Genomic DNA, 22,823 nt, shown 5'->3' on the forward strand with positions numbered 1-22,823 from the left:
TCCTTTATTTCCTGACAAAAATTTCAGTAGAGTACTCCTAGATCCTAGATGGTGGACATAGACATTTAGGGGGAAAAAGTGTAGGAAGAAATATTCAAACTTCCTTACAGTTAACAAGCATTTATTAAATACTTATTAAAAACTAGCATGGCGCTAGATTCTAAGGCTATAAAGAAAGGAAAGGATACTGCTTCTGAATTTAGGGAACTTTTAATCAAATCTGTAATTATTGTTAACCACAATTTTCTTAGGTTAAAAATTAAATCACAAAAAGTTAGTTTTATCCATGAAATTTTATTCTCTATGATCTTACCAAACCCATGGGTGGATGGTATCTTTAAAGATACCAACCAAGAGCTAAATGAAAAATATTTATAGAAATCTCACAAAGGATCATACAATTTTGGTGGCCAACCAATCAGGTTACACTTTTGCACATAAAGGTGTCATAGATTACTTTATGATAAGGTCACCAGGACTTCTGTCTCCTCTTCTGACTTGATATTTTATATTACTATTAGATATGATTATAGCCATATAAAACATTGAGATTTCTCTCTTTCCACAATGTCATAAGTAGAAGAATTTATTCATAGAGATAACCAGACCAGCTTGCTGCCTTCTCTGGACAGTCTTTACTCTGTTGATGCAACTGTGAAAGTCCAAACTTGCAGATGCAATTACAGGGGGACTAGGATGTTTACACAGACAGAGCCTGCCTTCAGATTTATAAGTGGATAGACAAAGACCTTGTGGAGGATGGAAGCTAACATTCAGATTTACAAATCTCAGTCAGAGGTTGATAAAACAATTTTTAATCAAAAATAATAGAATTTAATAGTACCATCTAGACATTATTTACATGCAAGATAGATTCAATGTGGATGGAAAACAATCTAAGAAAAGATATTGGGGATTCTTAACTAATGAAGATGGGCCAGTGAGGGTGGGGAATTTGCTTTAGAATAAATGTGACCCTTGGGTCCTTTTCCTTTTGCCTCAGTCTCTGTAATTCATTGGGGCCTATTCCTCAAGAAATGAATAAAACTTTTTCTTCATACCTTGAGAGATCTCTGAAATTTATTTAAGTGGCATCCTTTCCACATAGTTTTATCCATGAAGTTTTATTCTCTAGGTTTTTACCAAGAACTCATGTGTGAATGGTAGCCTTTTGATACCAACCCAGAATGAAATGAATAATCAATATTTGTAGAATGTTAACAAAGGAACATAACAATTTGGGCAACCAACCAATCAGGTTATACATTTGCACATAAAGGGTCTTTGATTACTTTATGATTCTCTAACCCATCCATAAGATCTGTTCTATATCAGAACTGACAAAGATCCAATTAGCACCAGGATTATTGTCTCCTCTACTGACTTGATATTTTATGTCATTATCATATTGTTGTACCCAAAGAGTGAGACAGAGACCAGAATTTGATAAGGTTGGAGATCTTTATTCCTGGGAACTGTCTGGGGATGAAGAATACCCAAATCAGACAACACCTGAGTGTTCAGGGGATAGGGTTTTTAATAGTGTTTTGAGGGGGAGGTACTGAGAGCAAGGAAGATACAGAAGTAAAGGCAGCAGTTAGATAAGGTCAGGGTCTTTGTGTTGTCTGAACTTGTTTCATGAGACAGAGGGAGTCACATATTCATGGGCTTCCCACAAGTTGGAGGGAGTGAACTTTACTGTCTTATGGTTCCAGCTGTATCTGGGGAAGGGGAGGCAGTCCTGGGAGGAAGCAGGAATCTTGCAGATAAAGCAAGACAATTATTCTAACAAGGGTGCTTTGCAAATCTTTAGACAATTTTATGGTATATCCACAACCCCTTGGGTCCTATCAGACTATTTTCAGACCCAAAGGTGCCCAGCCAAAGTTTTATTTCTAAGAAATTTCTCAGGGCCCAGAAGGATGTCAGGGACCCCTTTCTATACAGGAATTTCACAAACATTAATATTGTACTTCAATATATGATATAGACTTATAAAACATCGGGATTTCTCCCTTTCCAAAATGTCATAAGAATTTATTCAGGGTCTTATCTAGATCACAAGAGCAGTTTCCTATAGATGGCAATTAGAGGGACACTAGGCCGCTTCACAATGACAGAGCCTGCCTTCAAATTTATAACTAAAGAAATGTGGAGGGACTTACAAACCTCAATTAGAGACCAATAGAACAATTTTTTATCAGAAATATTTAATTCTATATTAAAGAGTATCAGACTTAGACAATGTCCTCTGTGAGGAATGGCCAGATCACTTTAGTTGGGTCATAGATTTCATAGTTGGGAGTTGTTATAAATGGCTTGTGAATATTTAGTCCAGAGTGATTGAAATGGTTTTTATTAAGATATCTCAACAAAATGGCACACCTCTCTCATGGTGGGAGAGAGAGTGTGGGGGAAATCCCAAAATGGAAGGTCTTTCATACAGTTTGAAAGGCTTTGTTCCTGCCCCCTCACGCCAATCATAGGCTGGGGTCACAATCTTATTGATATATTGGCTCTCATTTCCCCCACCTTGCTCATTATGAGCAAGAAAAAGGTCCAGACTAGGTTAATTTGAAAACAGGTGGGGCAATCTCATCAAATTTTTGATCTGATTGAGGCCACCAGCCCATAAGGCAACAATATAGGCAGAATCTAGTTTTAGCTTTTTTTTTTTTTAATTTAATGAGGTTAAGTGACTTGCCTACCGGTCACACCTGTATCTGAGGTCCCATTTGAACTCAGGTACTCCTGACTCCAGGGCGGGTGCTCTATTCACTAAGTCTCCTACCTACCCTGAACTTGGGCTTTGCAATGTAAACTAACAATCTTCCCTTCACATTCTTATGGAACCAAAACACCCATCAGATTCCTCACAGGAGTGATATGTAAAAAGACTGGAAAAGTAGAAAGAAAAAAAAAACTTTTCATCCTAAAAAACAGCAAGTATTGAAGAAGATCTTATGGCCAGAAAAGATTATGTGTTTGAAGAAATATGGAGTTAGGAATGTTCTTGGTCATTTCTCTACAATTCACTCACTCACCAAGATGTCTTTAACTACCAATTCTATTCAGATGATCCAAACATCTCTCTAAGAAGGGTGAGAACAGGCAGGTAGAGGGCCTTATGAGGCTTGAGTAATCATTTGGTCTGACCCATGGGGAGGGGGGATGGTGAAATTCAATAAATCTAGGAGTTTTTTAAGGGGGTAAATTAATTAAATGTTTGACCAAATATAGCAGGTAAATTTTAGGTTGATCATTTTATATGGCCATCAAATGATATTATAAATATCCAAATGGCCCTTGACAGGGAAAAAAAGATTCCCCACTTCTGCAAGGCTCCAGATCTGCATTTCCATCTGCCAACAGAATAATAACCCATAAAAAAACACCAAATTAACAGTCCACCAAATTCAGAATCTTAGTCTAAAAACTGCTTCTTCTCTTGATGTCTCTATTTATGGCAGCACCTTTCACACAGTTTTTCTTTGAAGAAGGAAAAGCAGGAGGAGGAGGGGAGAAAAGGAAAAGAATTTAAAACTTTGTGGTTTGGTATATCCCTCTTCTATAATGTTTGACTATATCTGATGGATTCCACCTCAACAAAATCTTATATAAATTCTCCATTCTTTATATTTTTACTCACAGTTACAATGCATTAACCCCCTCGTTAACAATTTCATGTATTATTTCATTAGTCCTAACAAGTCTTGCTACCTGCAGTTGCTTCATCTTCCAATCTACCCTTCCCAACAACTCTTTTATATATTAGATCTCAATATGTCACTTCTCTGCTCAAACATCCATTGATTACAAATGAAGACCAAACTCATTTGCCAATGTTCAAGACACTCCATAAAGCTAGAAGTTTTTTAAGAAACATCTACTTTGTTACAAACTCCAGGGATAAAGAGGGAAAATGAAACGTATGCTTTCTAGAAATTTGCATTCTATCAGGAGAAAAACAAAACCATGTAAACCTTAGGTAGATACAAAATAGGTACTCAGTGGGTGAATTTAAGGTTTGAGAGTAGGCTCAAACAACAAGGGAGATAGTCTCGTGTGGGACGTGATCGCTGAACTTTGATGGGAACTAGGGATTGTAAAAGAGGTGGAAGTACCATTTCACCCATTTGGTAGAAAACCAAAATGTTTATTTAGGGATCTATCTTCAGATTCACATGATTTCTAAGAATCTGGAATCTAGGTTTCAATAACTAAGATAGTATTCTTTCCACTGACCCATCATGTCTTTCACAGTGCTATCTGTTTCAATTAATGATTATAGTAAGAAGAAGCGATGGTCATGAACGGGAGAAAAATTCTTTGAAGTTCAATTTTCTTAAAGAACAGTAAACGGGAATTCGTCTGTCAGAATTCGAACTCGGAGAAAAAAAATGGAACTACTCGTAGTCGGCAGGATTCGAACCTGCGCGGGGAGACCCCAATGGATTTCTAGTCCATCGCCTTAACCACTCGGCCACGACTACTCCCTAAGCTGCTCTCCCCCGTTTTCATATATCGTCATAGACAGATTACAAAATGAGGCTTTTCTGCAGCCATTGTTTAATCCTATTGTGAAATTGGCCGTTGCATCACAAGGGCCGCGGCTGACGGGGGCAAAATGAATCGTCCGTCCGAGGGGGGGCCCAGACAATTCAAGCCCGAGAGTGGTCCGGTCTGACATTTACCGCCTTCTGTCAAAGCCTGCAGCCCGCTCGGGCGAGACAAATGTGAAGCAAAAGAAAAGCAGAAAACCGATTCGCTTCTGACCCTGGGACACTCGCTTCAGCTAAGATAGAAACATCCAACCAGTGAAGATGGAACTCCGACCCCCCCTCTTCCCCTCCCCCCACACGATCCTCAACCTCCCCTCTCCCCTTCCCCACCCCCTCCCCAATCTGCTAGGAACGTTCGGCACCAACAGCTGCGGCAGCTCCGCCGAGACGAAGCCGCGCGTCCTACGACTCCCTCTGGCCGTGGAGGCCGGGGCCAAGGCCGGCGCCAAAGCCGGGGCCAAGGCCGGCGCCAAGGCCGGGGCCAAAGCCGGGGCCAAGGCCGGCGCCAAGGCCGGGGCCAAGGCCGGCGCCAAGGCCGGGGCCAAAGCCGGGGCCAAGGCCGGCGCCAAGGCAGGACTAGAAACTCTCCGGGCCTGGCGCATGTCCTCCAAGGAATCTGCTCGAAATGTTCTCGAATAAAATTCTTATATTGAGCCAATAAAACGTAAACTCTTTGAAGCATGGGTCTGCTTCCCTTTTGTCCTTCCCAGTACCAGCCAGGGTCCGGCCAATTCACAGAAGCTTCGGGAGCTCTCTCCCCTTACGGCGTCTCGATGGCCAAGACTAGGCTACTGTAGCCGATTGGTCGTTACACGTTATTTCTGTACTTGAAGTTAGATCGCTTTCTCATTTCTCCAACAGTCATCCCTTCTAAAAAAAATCGCAAAACGAACCAACCAGGTTCCACAAGAAGCGTGGGTGAGTCCTATAACAGAAAGGGGAGGAACCTTCTATTCCCTATGAAAGAGTTAAAGGTGTATAGAGAAAGGCCACTGGACTTGGGGTCCCTAAGCCAGCTACCATTAACTGAGCAGTATTTGCCAGAAGAAAGGGGGGGGGGAGAGAGAGAGAGAAGGAGGGTTGGAAGGAGAAAGATAGAAATAAGTCCGCAAAGACTCTCTATGCTAAAGAAATTCAGGAGAAACACTATGTAAATCACTTGGGATATAGAAGCTACATACAGGGTGGATAGACAGCAGCTGAGAAGTTGGAAGGAAGAGAAAGGTCTTTTTTAATATCCCAGCATCTGGCCCATGTTTAGTACCTAATTGACTTTGTATGATATCATATTATGGAGGAAGAGGAGGTCGAACACCACCACAAGGGAGCCCGGGGAGAGGATTTGGCAACAGCTGTCAGGACTAGGAAAGGCTTCATGAAGAAGGTAATCCTTGAAATAGATCAACTTGAAGAAAGTCAGGAATGCTGGAGCCATCATAATGTACCATATTTCCTATAAGACATCTTAATTTGGGGGCCCAAAATTTAAAAAAATAGATTACATAAAGTTATTGAATTCAAGTTTTATTATGAAATTCAAGGACCTTTTGCTCATAGCTTTCAGGCATCTTTTGGGCAAGTTCAGTGCATGGATACATGCTTAATCCATCTGCTTCATGTACCTGAAGCATCAATTGTGTCCTCCTTTGAAATCAGTAACTTCTTTTTCATCAGCAATTCTTCTGGCCTCATGCTAAACCAGAATGTTTATGGATACAGGAATTCCAATGGCCCTTTGCTCTTCAATCCATAGCTTCAATTCCCTCTATAAATCAGGCCATTTTGCTAACCTGCCTCTCATGGTCTTCTTCTGCCCTGGTGTGTTCAGTAGGGTTTCTTCTTCCCATAGCCAGTCTTGGATTGTGTTCTCAGTAGTAGGAAGACCCAACTTACATTCAGCAGCACAATTTTCTTTCACTTTTGCAAACTGGATCACTTTTAACTTGAATTCAGGACTATACAAAAATCTTTTCTGAGCCATTTCTGGGCAAAATGTGGCAAAACATAGCATAACCTAATACGCTGGTAACAAATGCAAAATAATGCAAAGAAAACAAGCTCAATAAAGTGGGAAATTCAAGTAAAAATAATCTACAGCCATTGTATAAGAGCTCCCAATTTCTAGAACCCAAATTTTCCAAGAAAAGGTATATCCTATACATGGGGAAATATGGCATATTGAAGATAGAAACTGTTGTGGGGAGAGCAAATAGGGCAATGTAGCTTAATCACAGAGTTTAAGTGGGAAATAAAGTGTGAGAATATTGGAAAGATAGGAAAGGATGTGTAAGATTTCAGTACACTGAAGTTTGTTGCGTGGTGTGATAGATTAATTTCCTTTAAAGAATGCTAGGCTTGGGGCAGTAGGAGGCCCAGAGTTCAAAGCCTGGCCTCAGACACTTAATAATTACTTAGCTGTGTGACCTTGGGCAAATCACTTAACCTCATTGCCTTGCAAAAATAAATGCTAGGTTTGTGTTAGATATAACTCACATTTATACTTAGTCCAGAATGATTCATTTTTTTTTATTAATTACATAACTTTTCTGCAGAAAAGGACCAATTTCCCTAGCAGAAAAAGGTCTCAAATTGCGATGTCTAGTCTTATATTCATTTTGAAAGGCTTGCTCCTCCCCTTTGTTGCCATTCATTGATCAGAGTTATAATCTAGTCAATACACTCACCCCCATTATCACCAATAATGTTTTCCCCATCCTGGTCATTATACTAATGAGCACAGGGGAGTGTATAATAATAAATATGAACTTTATTGAGCAGGCACATTTTCAAAGGACAGGGATCCTAGGCCAACCACCTCAGGACCAGACGGAACAGGCCTATACATATTTATACATATATTTTTTGAACTAACAATCTCCTTTTATATTCTGTGGAAGCCAAACATCCTACATTCCTTGTATCAGATCACTTTTGTCTCAGTATTAATAACAAATCTAGGAGAACAATGCTCAGGATATAAGGAGATCATCATCCCAGCTGGAGACTAGAAAAGAAGAGATACAGAGAAGATAATCTTTGTAGCCCAATTTCAGTTAGAAATATTGTGCAAATTCCTATGTACAGACCACTAAGGAGGTTAATTATTTCCCTTTTCTGAAGTGGTATATAGTTTGCTTTTTTGCCCAGTTTCTTTGTGATCTTCATGGAATGGTCTCATTTATAGGTTTTGTTTGGAAATCCCAGAGAATAAAATTTCATGCCTAATTTATGTTTTTTTGTTATATTTGCTTTAACCTGTTTTTGAGGTTCTTATAATTTTAGTGTTCACAGCAGCAAAGGTGACAGACCTTAGTTTTAGGAAAATCACTTTGGCAATGGAAATGCCACATGCAAGATACACTAATGTAGAAGGATTCCTGAGTATGGGAGAGCAAATCAAAGGCTATTGTAATAAATCAGGTAAGAGGTGATAATTGTCTGAATTAGAATGGTGGTTATGTGAATGGAGAGAAAATATACTCAAAAACTGATGTGGGGTTTGAAACAGCAAGATTTGGTAATGGGTAGGGTGTGTGTGGTAAGACTGAGGAGCTGAAGGTAACATCAAGAATGAAAGGGTGTGCTATGTGTGACCTGTTATATGTATGAAAGTGTGACATGTTACATTGTGACTGTGTCACGTGTGATATATGTCACAGTGTGATATATGATATGTGTGACAATTAACAATTATGTGATAGATGCTTCAGTCCCTTTTACCCAGAGGCAGTCTGAAGCAGAGAGCTCATGGTGAGTACAATAGAGTAATGGTCAACAAGTCCAATGTATATAAACACATGTAGATTTCTCAGCTGATGCATTTACCATATGGATTTTGGATATGCATAGACATTCTATAACTGATTTTAGTCTGAATTGTCTGGTGAATAAGAATTGACTTGAACTAGCTAGAACTAGGGGTGCATTGCAAAAGATATTAGTCAATTCTATCCTTTTTCTCTTGATTTGACTTCTTCCATTCTGATGCGAAATAATCCTTTAAGAGAAATTTTGAGTCCTCATCTGTGGTTGACATGTGACCCATGGATATGGACCTCAGTACTTCCTCTCATGTTTTCATTTTGGCTAGAGATTATAAGTTATGACCCTGTAAATATTGAAAAATCAGAAGAATATGTCACTAGCTAAAGTTCTAGAGTAGAGTCAGCATTTGAGGCAACCAGGATTTGAGGCCTGAGTGATAAGGACCACCACCTTTTGGGACCCAGCCCCACTGGTGGTGGAGACAAAAGGCTTATCCAGTAGTGATTCTTCCTTTGGACAACTACATTCCATGTGAACTTTGCATGAATGTGTCATTCCAAAACTACATTAAGCTTCAGCCATACTTCATAGGGATTGAGGTGGTACAGATAAAAGTGTGTCCTCCAGGTTTTTGGAGGGAGAATATTGATACTATTGTTATTGCTAAATCATCAAAGTGAATATAACTTTGGTTAATTTTCATTGGTGTTATAAATGGCTCATAATCATAAATACTTAGATCAAAATGATTAAAATAGTTTTTATTAATAAACTTCTCTGCAAAGGAGCATTTAAACCTTAGAAATGAATACATCATTCATATAAAGTCTTGGTGTATTTGATTAATTTTCTAAAGTTAAAGCCATGGAAAAAGTAGTAGTAATATAGATTAAACATGTTTATCATAGATACCTTTCTTCCTTTGTTGTTTAAAATTTATCAGCATGTACCTGTGTATAACCTGATATTCTTTAAGAGGGAATTAATAATTCTTGAGCAATATATTTCTGATCAGAAGTTTGTCTCTTAATCTTTAACCAAGGATTATAAAATACAGTCTGCTATGTCAGGTCTGTCTTCATGCTGACTACACCTGTGTCAATACTATCTTGTTATCACAATGTTAGTACCTTCATCAACAAACTTTAAGATAAGAGACATCCTGGTTGAGCAGAGAAAATCCTATTGTTACCTATTTACTCTTCGGCATAAGTGGAATTCTTGTCAATAGCAATTTTCAGTAAATATAAGTTTTGAGAGAATTGTATTTGTAAAACCATGTAATCTATGTGAAATCTCTTTGGTTGGCCACCTAAAGTTTTACAGCTCTTTGTCTAAATTGTATAAAAATTCCCTGAAATGTTGGGTCAATGCTGACATTTGTAAGGATGCCATTCATCCATGGGTTCTGGTAAGATCCTAGAGAATTAAACTTCATTTATAAAACTAACATTGTTATTTTGTTTTAGCCAAAAGGAGAAAATGTTTAATATCTGCTAATGAGAGAAGATAATGAATTACTTTCTGGACATATAGATATAAGGATCTGAGAATCATCTGCATAGAGATGGTCATTGAACCCATGGTAGTCAATAAGTTACAAGAAAAGAGATTATAGAGAAGGAAGAAATGAAGGCCCAGGACAGAGTCTTAGGAATTCTTGGAGTCAGTGAGCATGACATGAGTGAAAAATCAATTGTAAAAGAGAAATCAGACTGAATATAAGAAAAAGCAAGGGAGAGCAGTATCCCAAAAACCCAAAAAGAAAAGAATATCCCAGATGTGAGGGTTATCAATATCGTTAATGTCAGTAGAAAGGTTAAGAAAGAAAAAGACTAAGAAAAGCCCATTTGATTTGCCAATTAGGACATTATTGATAATTTTGGAGTTTCAGTTAAATGACTAGATCAAAAGCCAAAATTCAGAATTAATTATCAAAGAGAATTAATTAACAAAGTTGACAAAATAACTACAGAAAATTTTTTAAAGGAATTTGTATGAGAAAGGGTGGAAAGATATAGAACAGTACTAAATAGATGTTATGATTCAGTGAGAATTTTTTGTTTTGCTATTGTCATTTAACATATGGGAAACTTGGAAATGTTTGTAGATACCAGGGAAGAAACCAGTTCAAAATAAGAGATTAAAGATTAGTGACAGAAAAGGGATTATAGAGGGACCAATCTGATAAAGTACACATTAAGGACTAAAGGGATGGCTTTGATTTAATGAGGACTCTATTAAATTAGATTATGTAAATGTGTAGTGATCTAATCAAATAGATACAGGACTTTTCTAATTCTGTAGGAGGAGGTGGAGTAGGAGCAAAGGAGAGAGATGATGAGAGTACTCAAACAGGACTCAAGGGTCAGATTGTCAGTAATAACAATGACAGAAAAAAGTTGATCTGATTCATTAAATACGTCAAACTGAAAAATGAGGAATGAGGGATGATGATCTGGCAAAATAATGAAAGGTCTTCAAGTCTATTGTTTATCCCCCGTTGTGAGTAGGGGCAACTAGGTGGTGTGGTGGATAGAGTATTCTTCCCTGAAGTCAGGAGGACCTGAGTTCAAATCCTACCCCAGATACTTAATAATTACCTAGCTGTGTGACCTTGGGCAAGCTACTTAACTCCATTGCCTTGCAGAAACCCCCAAAAAAACTACTTCATTATATAATTGTTTCTGTTTCTTATCCAAAATAGTGGCAGTGTTTTCTAGTAATGGAGATAATGTGAATTAACATTTAAAAGTTGTTTAGTGATTATCTTAAATTCTGAATAATGAGTTAGCTGATGCATTGTACAATTCAAATTGGTTTTCATTTAACTCACATTTATTTGATTCCGCCTAAACTATGTAAATGTCCATCAATGTAAATTTAAACCTCATTCTTTAAAAAAGACTATATCATTCTTGTGAATTTTTGTTTACCTAAACTACCATTCATAGTTCTATTTCTTGAAGTTCAGAGAGAATTTTTCTTAGGGTGGGAAAAGGGAATGGGTGGAGATCATACCCTATCATACATAAGTGGATTAACTCTTTTGTCAATTCATTCTTAGAGTATTGACTCTACTGTATACATTCTATGGTTTTCTCAGTTTATCATCATACATAACCATGCCAATATGTGACCTAACCACTATTATGTTATCTTCCAGATCACCTCCCCAATACTTGTTTTTGCCCTCCTCCATGATGTGCAATTATTTGTCTTTCACTTTTTTTGAAAGGGATCAGTGACATCATGAGTAATATCTCTACTAATACATGAATTGGATTTTACAGAGATAGAGTTGCCCAAAGTCATCAGTCTCACTCTCTCTTCCAGAGTCATCAGCTTTCAGTGGTAAGACATAAGTCAGGATGATTGGTGTGGTCCCAGATGCAGTGGATAACCTTGACATCTCTGAAGCCCAATCAAGCTCTAAGCAGTCTTCAGTGCCTGCTTCATTCAATCCTTAATAGCTACTACAAGAAATTGTTCTTGTCCATTGATTCATCCAGGGAAGGTCTCTATCTGCTTGGGGTAGCTATCTCCCTAACTTACTGGTGAGTTTGAGGCCTGAGGCCTATGGGTCACCCTCAACCTGTCAGTTATCCTCCCTGACTTGTAAACCTCTCTAGCAAAGCAGGGTTGCCAATGGCTACTTGAACTCTCCAGCAAGTTTAAACCTTGGATCTAGGACAGTTCAAAACAGAAAGTGGTCTTCACATACCTCTATCAAGTAGAATTATAATAATCTCCAATTTACTGTTGAGGAAACTGAAGCAACAAAGGAAAAATGACTTACCAAGGGTCATATAGCTAATAAGTATCTAAGAGCAGTTTTGAATCCTTCTCCAGTGGATCACTTTTGTCAGAACTCTCTTCTATGATTTTTCTAGGATAACTGCACAGTAACATAGCTTATAGTGTCATTGAAATATTCAAGCTCCTCAGCCATGACAGGACAATGATCCAGAAGGACTTTTATAATATAGTATATATAATAGTATGTATAATAATACATACCCTGAAATTGTTTCACGGATCAACCTCTGTTTCTTTCCCAGCACCACATTGTTTTAATGATTATAGTTTTGTAATATAGTTTGATATCAGTAACTGTTAATTCCCCCTTCTTCTCACTTATTTCCGCTATCAAATTCCTTGATATTCTCAAACAAATGTATTTAGATGAATTTGGCTATTTTCTAGTTCCTTGAAGTAATTCTTTTTCTTTTTTTTTACTCTGGTTTGTATAGTGCTAAATAAGATATTTTAGTTGGTAACGTGGTTTTTATTGTATTGGTTCTACCTTCAACTGAGCAACAATTTTCCAATTATTTCAATCTACATTTGTGAATTTTGTCATTGTTTATATTAGGCCACAGGTATATAATTTGGAGGTCAATATTGCCACCTGGTGGTTATGGCAGCAAATAGACTGTTTACCCTATCATCGATAAACATCAATCTATGTTCCTTTTGTCTCTCTTCCCTTCCTAGAAACTGTATTTGGGTGGATAATCAGTGCTAGGGTTCCCTAGATAATGGAGCAAAATAAATCCATAAAAAAAAAATGAAAGGACAAAAAAAAGCTTAACCTGGAGTTCAATTTTCATGCAGTTTGAAATTTACAAAGCACTTTCTTCTCAACGACCCTGTAAGTTAAGCAATATAAGTATTATCTCTGTTTTATAGATAAGCCTCAGAAAAAGGATAATTGGTCTGCCCAAGATCTCATTGGTGATAAATTTAGTGTTGTCAGTTTTCTTTTAAAAATATTTATATTTCCATGCATTTGTAACATGTCTTATTCCTCTTTTATACTGTTGCCCTTTCCCCACTTCCCACTAAAGAACAACATTAAAAGAAACAAAGAAAAAGAAAACCTTCATCATAAACACACAAAGTCTACAAGAACAAACCCTCATATTGGTCATACCTGAAAAGATATGATCTCTCTGCAACTCAAGTCCATCGCTTCTCTAGCAGTAGCTAATGGTATATGTTTCATTTTTAATCTTCTGAATTTGTGGCTTATCATTGAATTGATCAGAGTTCCAAAGTATTTCAGTTATTTTTCTCATTAATGTTTCCCTTATATAAATTGTTCCCCTAGTACTTTTCTCTTAACTATCCAGTTCATAGAGGTCTTCTCAGTTTCCTGTAAAACCCTCCATATAATCATTTCTTATGACATATATATATATATGTATGTATGTATGTATGTATCTTAATGATACATTCCAAGTAGGTGACAGATAATCTTTGAGGGACTAAACAATAGTAGCTGAGTAGCTGGAGCACATCTTTTGGGAAAGCATCCTACAGAATATGATACTTTAGATGAATTTTGAAAGAAGCTAGAAATTCTAAGAGATAGAGGTGAGGAGGGAATGAATTCCAGACATGGGAATGGTAGACAGAGTCTTAGATGATACCAACAATAAGAAATGTCAGAGATGAAGATTATAAAAAAGGAAAATTTTTGAAAAGTGAAAGGAAAGCCAGGAAAAGAAGTAAAGGAGAGTAGTAGCATAAAAATTCAGTAATGAAAGCATATCCAGGAGGAGTAGATAACCAATACTATAAAATGTTCAAATTATAATCCTTACATCTGAACAATAAAGATGAGATTTTTAAATAAAATGGAAGGCAAAAAAAACCATTGAACTGATAAATAGAATTAGAAACTTTTTAAATTAATGAACTAGGGAAATTCTTAGCTAATCTAAATATCATAAAGGTAAGAGGAAAACCAAAGTTTACATAAAAATGCAAAGGAACTCACCACAATTGAGGAAGAAAATCAGTTACCAGAAACAATTTTATGCAAATAAAACTGAGAAATCAAAGAAATAGCTATGGCTATGGAGCATGCTACTATTTCATCCAATCATAGGTGAGAGTTGGGTGTCAAATGGACCACAAAGCTGAATTCGCAGCCCTGACCCCATCTATTTCACCACTCAACATTTATCCTAAGCTACTACTGGCATTCAGTCCACATGGTTTCCTTCTCTTCAGGGCCATACAATTTTCTTTTCTTTAACTGCCACTTCTGTGTCAGAAAGATTTTTATTTTATTTTTCCACTTACATGCAAAGGTAGTTTTCAACATTTATCCATTTTAAAGTTTATGAGTTTCACATTTTTCTACCATTAGTTCTCATCTCTAACTCACTTTCTTGTTATCAATTCTCCCCAGAGCAGAGACAATAGTAGAAATCACAGTCTAATAAAGTGTTCATTATTTCATTAATTATCCAATTAGTGATTAGACCGCCAAAAGATCTCTCTTCCTCAGATGAAAGTACTGTCTTAAAATCACTGTAGCTGCTACTTGTTAGCTGTGAGACCTTAACCAATTGCTTCTCTCTGGGAGAGTTTTCTCATCTATATAATGAGTTAGACTAGATAAGTTAAAAGGTTGCTTCCAACTCTGACATTCTAGGATTCAATGAGAGACAGGAAAACACTCTAATAAAAGAAATAAAGAATCATATTTTGTGGCAGGGAACAGCTGCAGGATTGCAGAATGGTAACCATAGCAACCTGAGGCCCTTGAGGCCACCTATTGTTTGCTCAGTCAGAAGCCCAGTTAAGAGCCAGCAGGAGTAGGAAGTGGGCAGACTTCCTAAAGATTCAGTCAATCAATCAATGTGTACTCTAGAAACAATGAAGTTCCACTTACAGGTAATGAAAATAGCTCACATCTATAGTCCTTAAAAAAATAGCTTTTCTCAAAGTATGTATTATCATTCCTATTTTATAGGATGATAAAATAGAGACTTCAGTTCAGTGGCCCATCCAATTAGGAAAATGTCTATCAAGGATTTCAAACCAAGTCTGCTGATCCCAAGCCCTGTCTCACATCATTTGTGACTATACTCAATGTTTTCTACTAGATATTTCTATCTCTAACTAGAGAGCATCTTGGTAAGTCAATTAGGTTCATTTTTTCTTCATCGGTACAATGAAAGGATTGGTTGTATATGAGGTGACTTCCAAGGGTCTTTCCAGTTACAAATCTCTGGGCCTGTTATCAAGCATTTACCTTACTCTCATATACCTAGTTATTTATCATCTTATTTAACCTCCATAGCAAAACTATGAAGCATGCAATACATAATTCCAATTTTTCTATTAAAGAAACAAATAATAAAAATCATGGGATCCTTTTCTATTGATCTTAAAATCTCAGAGAGAGGAAGAAAACACGCAGCAAATTCTTCTAATAAGTTCCTCGAGCATACATTCTTTTTTCCTTTCTCTCTCAGGCTTCTTGAAACAGACTTTTCCTTTCATTTAACAGATGGACAAAGTTAGACACTACTTTCATTTATGGAAGGAGGTCCAGTTATCCTCTATCACCCATGGATATGGCTAGGCAGGGGAGCTAATCTAACAAGGTAATTTCAAGTAATGGAATGATAGTATCAAAGAACTAGAAACAATCTTAGGGGTCATCTAACCCTCATTTTACAAAAAAGGCAAATGAGACCTATCAATCCTTCTTGAACTTTCTACATCCTTTGAAAAGCATCCTCTTCTCCTTGTTACTGTCTTCTCTCTGAGTTTTCAGGCTACAACTCTGTCCTGGTTCTCCTTTTATTTATCTGACTTACTACTCATTCTTCTTTGTGGGACCTTCTTCAAGGTAACAATGGTTAACCTAACCTTTGACATTCCACAAGGCTTTGCTCTGGGCCCTCTTTACTTCTATATTATTTCACTTGGTGATTTCATCTTTTCCCATGCTATGGATTCAATCATCTTCATCTAAATATACCTTGTTATATTTCACATCACTTTATTGTCCTCAGATTTTTTTTTTAAATAAACAAACCGAAGGTCTTGCTTCAGGAAAATATATTGATTCCATTTTCCCAACAGCATATTCCCACATCATGTCTGTGTGTCACATTTTGGTAATTCTCAAAATATTTCACTTTTTCATTATTATTCTTTAGTTATGGTGATCTGTGATCAGTGATCTTTGATATTATTATACTTATTTTGAGACACTAGCAACTTCCCCATATAAGATGCATATAAAATATGTGTATTCTGACTGCTCCACTAGTGATTCTGTCTTTCTCCCTCACCTTGGGCATCTCTAATTCCCTGATACAACAAAATTGAAATTAGGTCATTTAATAACTTCCAATGACCTCTAAGTGTTCAAATGAAAGAAAAATTGAATCCATTATCAAACTTCATTGTTGTCTTATTTTTAAGAAATTGCCATAGCCACCCCAACTTTCAGCATTGGCTACCCTGATCAGTCAGCAGTCATCAACATGAAGACTCTACACGAGCAAAAAGATTACAACTTGCTAAAGGCTAAAATAATGATTAGCATTTTTTTTTAGCAATAAAGTATTTTTTGATAAAGATATGTGTGCTATTGCACACTTAATAAACTATAGTGTGAACATAAGTTTTATATTCACTGGGAAACCAGAAATTAGTGTGACTCACTTTATTATAATATTCACTTTATTGTCATGATCTGGAACTGAAACCACACTATTTCTGAGGTATGCCTGTCCTAATGATTATGGAATCTCTTTTTCCAGTCCTGACCTTCAGCCTCACATTTTCAACTAACCATAGATATCCCTTCCACGTAGTAACTTTTCCCATCTCAGATTTAAAAATATTTTGGATCTGCATAAGAATAAGTGGAAATATGGGGGGGGGGAGTTTTTTGCAAAAGCTGCAGATGATCCAAGACCACAGAACCTAGACCAAACACAACCCAAATTTTACAATAAGGTGCTAAAATCACTCAACAAAGGGAAAAGAAAAATCCAGACTTCTCTGGAACCAGGTGAGGCCAAAAAATTTTCTTCAGATTTTCCATTTCAAAGACTCCTCCCTAACCCTCATGGTGAGGAATGGATAACAGTATTAGATATGCTTGAATCAGATGTTCTTTAATCATCTTAAACTCAACATGACCAATCCTGATCTCATCCTCTTTCCCCTAATCTCTCCCCTCTTCCAATGATTCCCTGTTATTATTATTATCAACCTCTCAGACACCCACGAGATACTTCCCCAAGGTCACACACGATTAATAAATAGCAAGTTTCTAAAGGCAAATTTGAACTCAGGTCCTCCTGACTCCAGGGCTGATACACAAGTGCCTGTTTTGGTTGATTTATGTCCTTCCTTATTGAAGTTCAAAACAATAATCACTCAGAATGCTAGATCTACCACTGGTTGGGCACAAATTGTCCATGTGAATACCTGGGGTGATTACTCTAAACTTAAGTATCTCATGGTTCCTTTGAATTGCTTCAATTCTGCCTTGCTCATAGAGCTCAGCATCCTTTTTGAGGGAGTCAGTCTTGCTGGGCTGCAGGGGTCCAGTCCCTGTAGGGTCCTTGGAACCTGACAGGAGGGATAGAGTTGGCAAAATGAGTTCAGTCAACACAGAGGTAAAGGCAGGAGCAGGTTGACTGACTGTTAGCTGCTTGGATTTATTTTTATAGTTTCAGAATCATATCAAACAAGCAAACTAAAATCATTTCCTTGGTTACAAAAGTATACAATTTTCATCATTAATCTTATAGTTCATGTGGTTACAAGTTTGATCATGTAGTGGCTACAAATGTGATTCTCAATCATGTAGTTAATTTTCTTGTCCCTGCTCAGACCATGATGACCTCAACCTGTCTGTTGCCTAGTTTGTTGCTGCACAGTAAAGTTATTAATTAAGCAGAACTTTCCTGATAATAATCTTTGATATAATTTGTTTAATGGAATGCTTTTATGTTTTTGTGCCACATATGTAATGTTTTTCGATATGCTCCCTTGACAACCTATAGTGAGGATAGTTATGTTTATCCACCTGTCCATTGACTCCTTCAATAACCAATTTTCCTTTCAGCCTTTGTTGGTAGATGCTACAGTTTTTAAGACTTTTTATTCTTTCCCAGCAAACTAAGGTTGTTAGAGTTCACATATCGGTCACCTATACTAACTATTCTCTTACCATCTTTATCATATTTTCCTGTGAATGATAAAGGGGGGGGGACTGTTAATTTCCCTGGAATTCTATCTGACCCATCTTGTATCTGTTTTTCCTGTATATATTCTGACATTTCCCTGGAATTCCCAGTGCTGTATTTTCCAAAGATTTCAGAATATTGAAGCCTTTTGTATATCTCAGGGAGAGGCAGTCCTGTTAAATTTGGACAGAGTTTACAATTTGTTTTATTCAAGGAATTTCTCTGAAATCCTTCCTTTATAGTCATTCCACTATTAGGATGAGTAAGTTTTGCAATCAATAATAGATCTATAAATATGGGTATACATGGAATCCGTATATATATTGAAGAAGGAAATGTTGTGCCATCGGGCGGTGTGTCTGCCTTGAGTCTTCTTGCCATGCTGTGTCAAACAGCTTAGAGACCCTGGCTCCCAACACTGGGCAGTCCTGTGCAATGTGTTCCTTGCTGTACAATCAATGCTAAAGTTCTTAAGTACCTACAATGTGGCAGACATTAAGTGTTAGAAATACAGAGATTAGCAAAAGACAGTCACTACCCTTCAGAAGTTCCCAACTATTCTCCCACATCCAATCTATTGCCAAGACCCACTAATTTCACCTTTGCACAAGGGTCAGATACACCACCTTCTCTCCTCTTAGACCGCCACCACTTTGGTGCTGATTGGTCTGTCTGCCTACTCAATCCACTTTGGTGAGTGCACCTCTAAGATTGACTTTAAAATTTCCATATCATTCAGAGCCTTTCATAAGCTAGCTTTCCCTCCTCCCTATACTCTTTCAGTGACACTGGCTTTCTTTGCACTTTAAATGAACAAGATACTTGGCTGTCCCAAGGCCAAAATGTTCTCTTTTCTCCATTCTACCACTGATTTTCCGGGTTTCCTTCACGTTCCAATTAAAAAAAATCCCACCTTCTGCAGGAAGCCTTTCTGAAGGCTCTTAATTGTTTTATTTCCTATTTTTCTGTACAGAGTTGTTTGCATGCTGCCTCCCTCAAATGATTGTGAAAGGCAGGGACTGTCTTTTTAACCTTCCTTTTCACCCCCACACAAGGCACCCGCTTATCGACTGAACAAATACCTAGTTCAACGTTATTTTACGGACGATGAGAGTAAAGAAAGTAAAGGTTTAGGAATATGCAATGAGAATCAATCTGGGAACTCTATGTTCCTTCTAGCAAACCGAATTCTTAATTCCAACGAGTAAAAAATGACTAAGAATCCCAAAGGGAAGGATTCATAATAGAAACATTCAAAAATTTGGAGTTGAGACTTCAATCTTTATAAACCCTCTGCCTAAAGAAAGAAAAGGAAAGTGGGGGGGAGAAAGAAGACAAAAGAAATGTTCATGTAACGCCTCTTTCTTCTAGGGGGTTGGAGGAGCACGAGCCGCCAATCAGCTCCCGCGCGCCAAGACTGCCTGGTCTCAATTCGGTCCGACTACACTGTATATAAAGGCAAACTTTCCCCTCAGCCAGCCATCACTTCCTTTGAGCAGCTTAGGACAGTATCTCACCATGTCTGGTCGCGGCAAGGGAGGCAAGGGTCTGGGCAAAGGGGGTGCCAAGCGGCACCGTAAGGTGCTGCGCGACAACATCCAGGGCATCACCAAGCCCGCCATCCGCCGCCTGGCCCGGCGCGGCGGCGTCAAGCGCATCTCGGGGCTCATCTACGAGGAGACCCGCGGCGTGCTGAAGGTGTTCCTGGAGAACGTGATCCGGGACGCCGTGACCTACACGGAGCACGCCAAGAGGAAGACGGTCACGGCCATGGACGTGGTGTACGCGCTCAAGCGCCAGGGCCGCACCCTCTACGGCTTCGGCGGCTGAGTCCGCTCCACCGCGCCGCTCCCCAGAAAACCAAAGGCCCTTTTCAGGGCCATCCACACCGTCCCAAAAAGGCTGAATGCTGGTTTTGTTTGTTTAACGCACTGCTTAAAGGCGAATTAGCTTAAAACGTCTTTGGTTTACTCACTGAAAGCTACTTTATTCACCCGGGAAGCTGAAAGCGTCCAGGAGCGGCGTAACTTAGTTCGGGCTGGCTGCGGGCGCTCAACCGGTCTTGGATGGCTACTATCAGGGATATGCAAATGAGGAGATGGTATTGGTCCCTTCCTATTGGCTGTTGACACAAAGGCGGCTGCGGGCCAGGGAACGGCTGGAATGCGCCCACGCCGAGAGACCTTGCTTCACAGCTTTTGAAAAAGTAGGCGCGAGACAAGTAAATAAAACTATCCTTAACAGAAGGGGGCGAGGAGGAAGGCCTCAGCTGGCCCAGGCCCTCTGGTACAAAGTGGTCCTAAGCTGGGCTCGGCAAAGCCCACGTGTAAGGGGCGGAGCATGGGAGGTGTGCGGGACTGCCTGGGGGGAAATGTAGAATTTTGTGAATGAGGGGCCGCGAGTGTCATTGGCTGACTGGGTAATTTGATAGAATATTGGCAAAATACAGGGAGCCAGATTAGAGAGAGCCTTAAGTGCCAGACTGATCTTTTTTATTCTAGAAGCAACAAGAAGCCAAAGGAGATTTAGAAAGAGGAATTAACATTGATCAGATGTATTTTAGGCATATCAATTTGGGATTGGAAAAGGGAAAGAATAAAAAAATGTACAAAACATAGACTATTTTGTCTTCCACTATATCATCGGGTTTTCCTTTTTTTTTTTTTTTTTTTTTGCTATTCCTATTGAGCTATGGAAGCAATCATGGTTTTGCATCAGCAGGATCTTTAAACTCCCAGGAAGGTCCTTTGCTAACTCAAACATTGTTTCTAAATGAAGTCTTGCCTTCTGGTCCTTGTTATATATGTTCCCCATGGAAAGGAGACCCATACCTTTTTATATTCATCTCTAGGGTTACAAATAAGACTCTTTAATGTATATATATATATATATATATATATATATATGTAAAATTATTCCTTTTTTAAAAAATCCTGGAATCATAAAAATATTAACTAGCATTTATATAGTTCTTTATAATTAGTTATCTTTGATCTTCCTGACAACCCTGAAAGGCAGTTGCTATTATCAAACCGATTTTCCAATTGAGGAAACTGAGGCAAAGATTTTTTAGGGTTTTGCAAGGCAAATGGGGTTAAGTGGCTTGCCCAAGGCCACACAAACTGGATCTGAACCCAGGTACTCCTGACTCCAGGGCCGGTGCTTTATCCACTGCACCACCTAGCCGCCCCTGAGGCAAAGTTTTAAGTAATCTGACTAGGATGACACACCTAGTAAAGCATCTGCTGCAGGATCTGAACTCAGTTCTTCACTCTAGCCCCTCAGCACTTTGTCCGCTGTGCCACCTAGCTGCCCCATGATTATAACAAGTCGCCTTAAAGAACTACTAAAATAGGCAGTAGCCCTACAGGGCTATGTAGAAAAGTGAGAAAGATACTGTAGCCACAGGTTACTTGAGTTCCTTTCTGCATCATGAGAAATCATTATTCAGGCTCGGGAAAGCAAGGGTAGAAATAAAAATGTATTGAAAAGATTACAAGTAGGAAGGGTGAGAGAGAAAGAGAGAGAGAGAGAGAGAGAGAGTAGAGAGAGAGAGAGAGAAACAGCCAAGCAGTGTTGACTGGGCCATGGTCAGAGAACACTGGCTCTGAGCTAGGTCCAACCCCAGTTTTTATGTCTTGCCTCTCAACCAGATGGCAAAAGGGGAGCACTTACCCTATACTGGACCCAGAATTAGGTAAAGGGTGAAGCCTAAGGAGATCAGGATTACATCAAGAATGGGAAGGATTTCCACCCAAGCAGCTTTTAAGATTACAGTTGTTTCTGTTACAATCATAAATTCTCTACTTCAAGTCAATTTACATCTCTACCCAAATTTTTTCTGTTACATTCGCAATTCTCTTCATCTTTCCCCTGCATTAATACAGAACTTACTTTCATGTCCTTAGGGTCTTCTGACCTGGTTATGAGTATACAGATGACCCAGATCTTATTAGCTGGAAGCCTAAGTCCCATGGCAACTCTGAGAAGCCTCTGTTGAGACAATATTGAGTCAACATTTATTGAGGGCATACCATGTGCCATACACTGTGTTAAATACTGGAGATACAAAGACAACCCAGACACAAGGAACTCAAAGTCTAATGGGAGAGACATTGTAAACATGGTGGGGATGAATAATGTGTAAGACTGGAAATATAGGAGGTGGTCATGTGATGAGCTTTGAACATCAAACAGAATTTTATATTTGATCCTGAAGGTGATAGCAACTAGAGTATATCAGGGAAAGAGGAAGGGGGGATTGACAAGGTAATCCTTAATCAAAATTAATTTGATTGCAGAATGAAGGATAAATTAGAATAATGAGAAACTTGAGGTTGGGAGACCAATCAAAACGTAATGGTGGTAGACATGGTGCAGAAGTAGGGTGCAGGGCCTAGAGTCAGGAAGACCTCAGTTTGAATCTGGCCTCAGACACTTAGTAGCTGTGTGATTCAGCTTAACCCGGTTTGCCTCAGTT

General features: G+C 38.5%; 1 protein-coding gene and 1 non-coding gene across 2 annotated transcripts; one reads left to right on the plus strand and one right to left on the minus strand.

Annotated features, from left to right (window-relative positions):
• Positions 1 to 4,411: 4,411 nt before the first annotated feature.
• Positions 4,412 to 4,493, minus strand: TRNAS-AGA (transfer RNA serine (anticodon AGA)). The gene has a single exon. It is a non-coding gene; the product is annotated as a tRNA-Ser (tRNA).
• A 10,491-nt stretch (positions 4,494 to 14,984) lies between these two features.
• On the plus strand, positions 14,985 to 20,954 carry LOC141490094 (histone H4-like). Its single transcript, XM_074190355.1, has 2 exons — positions 14,985 to 15,017; positions 19,715 to 20,954. The coding sequence occupies exons 1-2, from the start codon at positions 15,000 to 15,002 to the stop codon at positions 20,171 to 20,173; spliced, it is 477 nt and encodes a 158-aa protein (XP_074046456.1). The 5' UTR covers positions 14,985 to 14,999; the 3' UTR covers positions 20,174 to 20,954.
• The last annotated feature ends 1,869 nt before the right edge of the window (positions 20,955 to 22,823 follow it).

The sequence above is a fragment of the Macrotis lagotis genome, chromosome 5, assembly GCF_037893015.1.
Source record: "Macrotis lagotis isolate mMagLag1 chromosome 5, bilby.v1.9.chrom.fasta, whole genome shotgun sequence".
Lineage (NCBI taxonomy): Eukaryota > Metazoa > Chordata > Mammalia > Peramelemorphia > Peramelidae > Macrotis > Macrotis lagotis.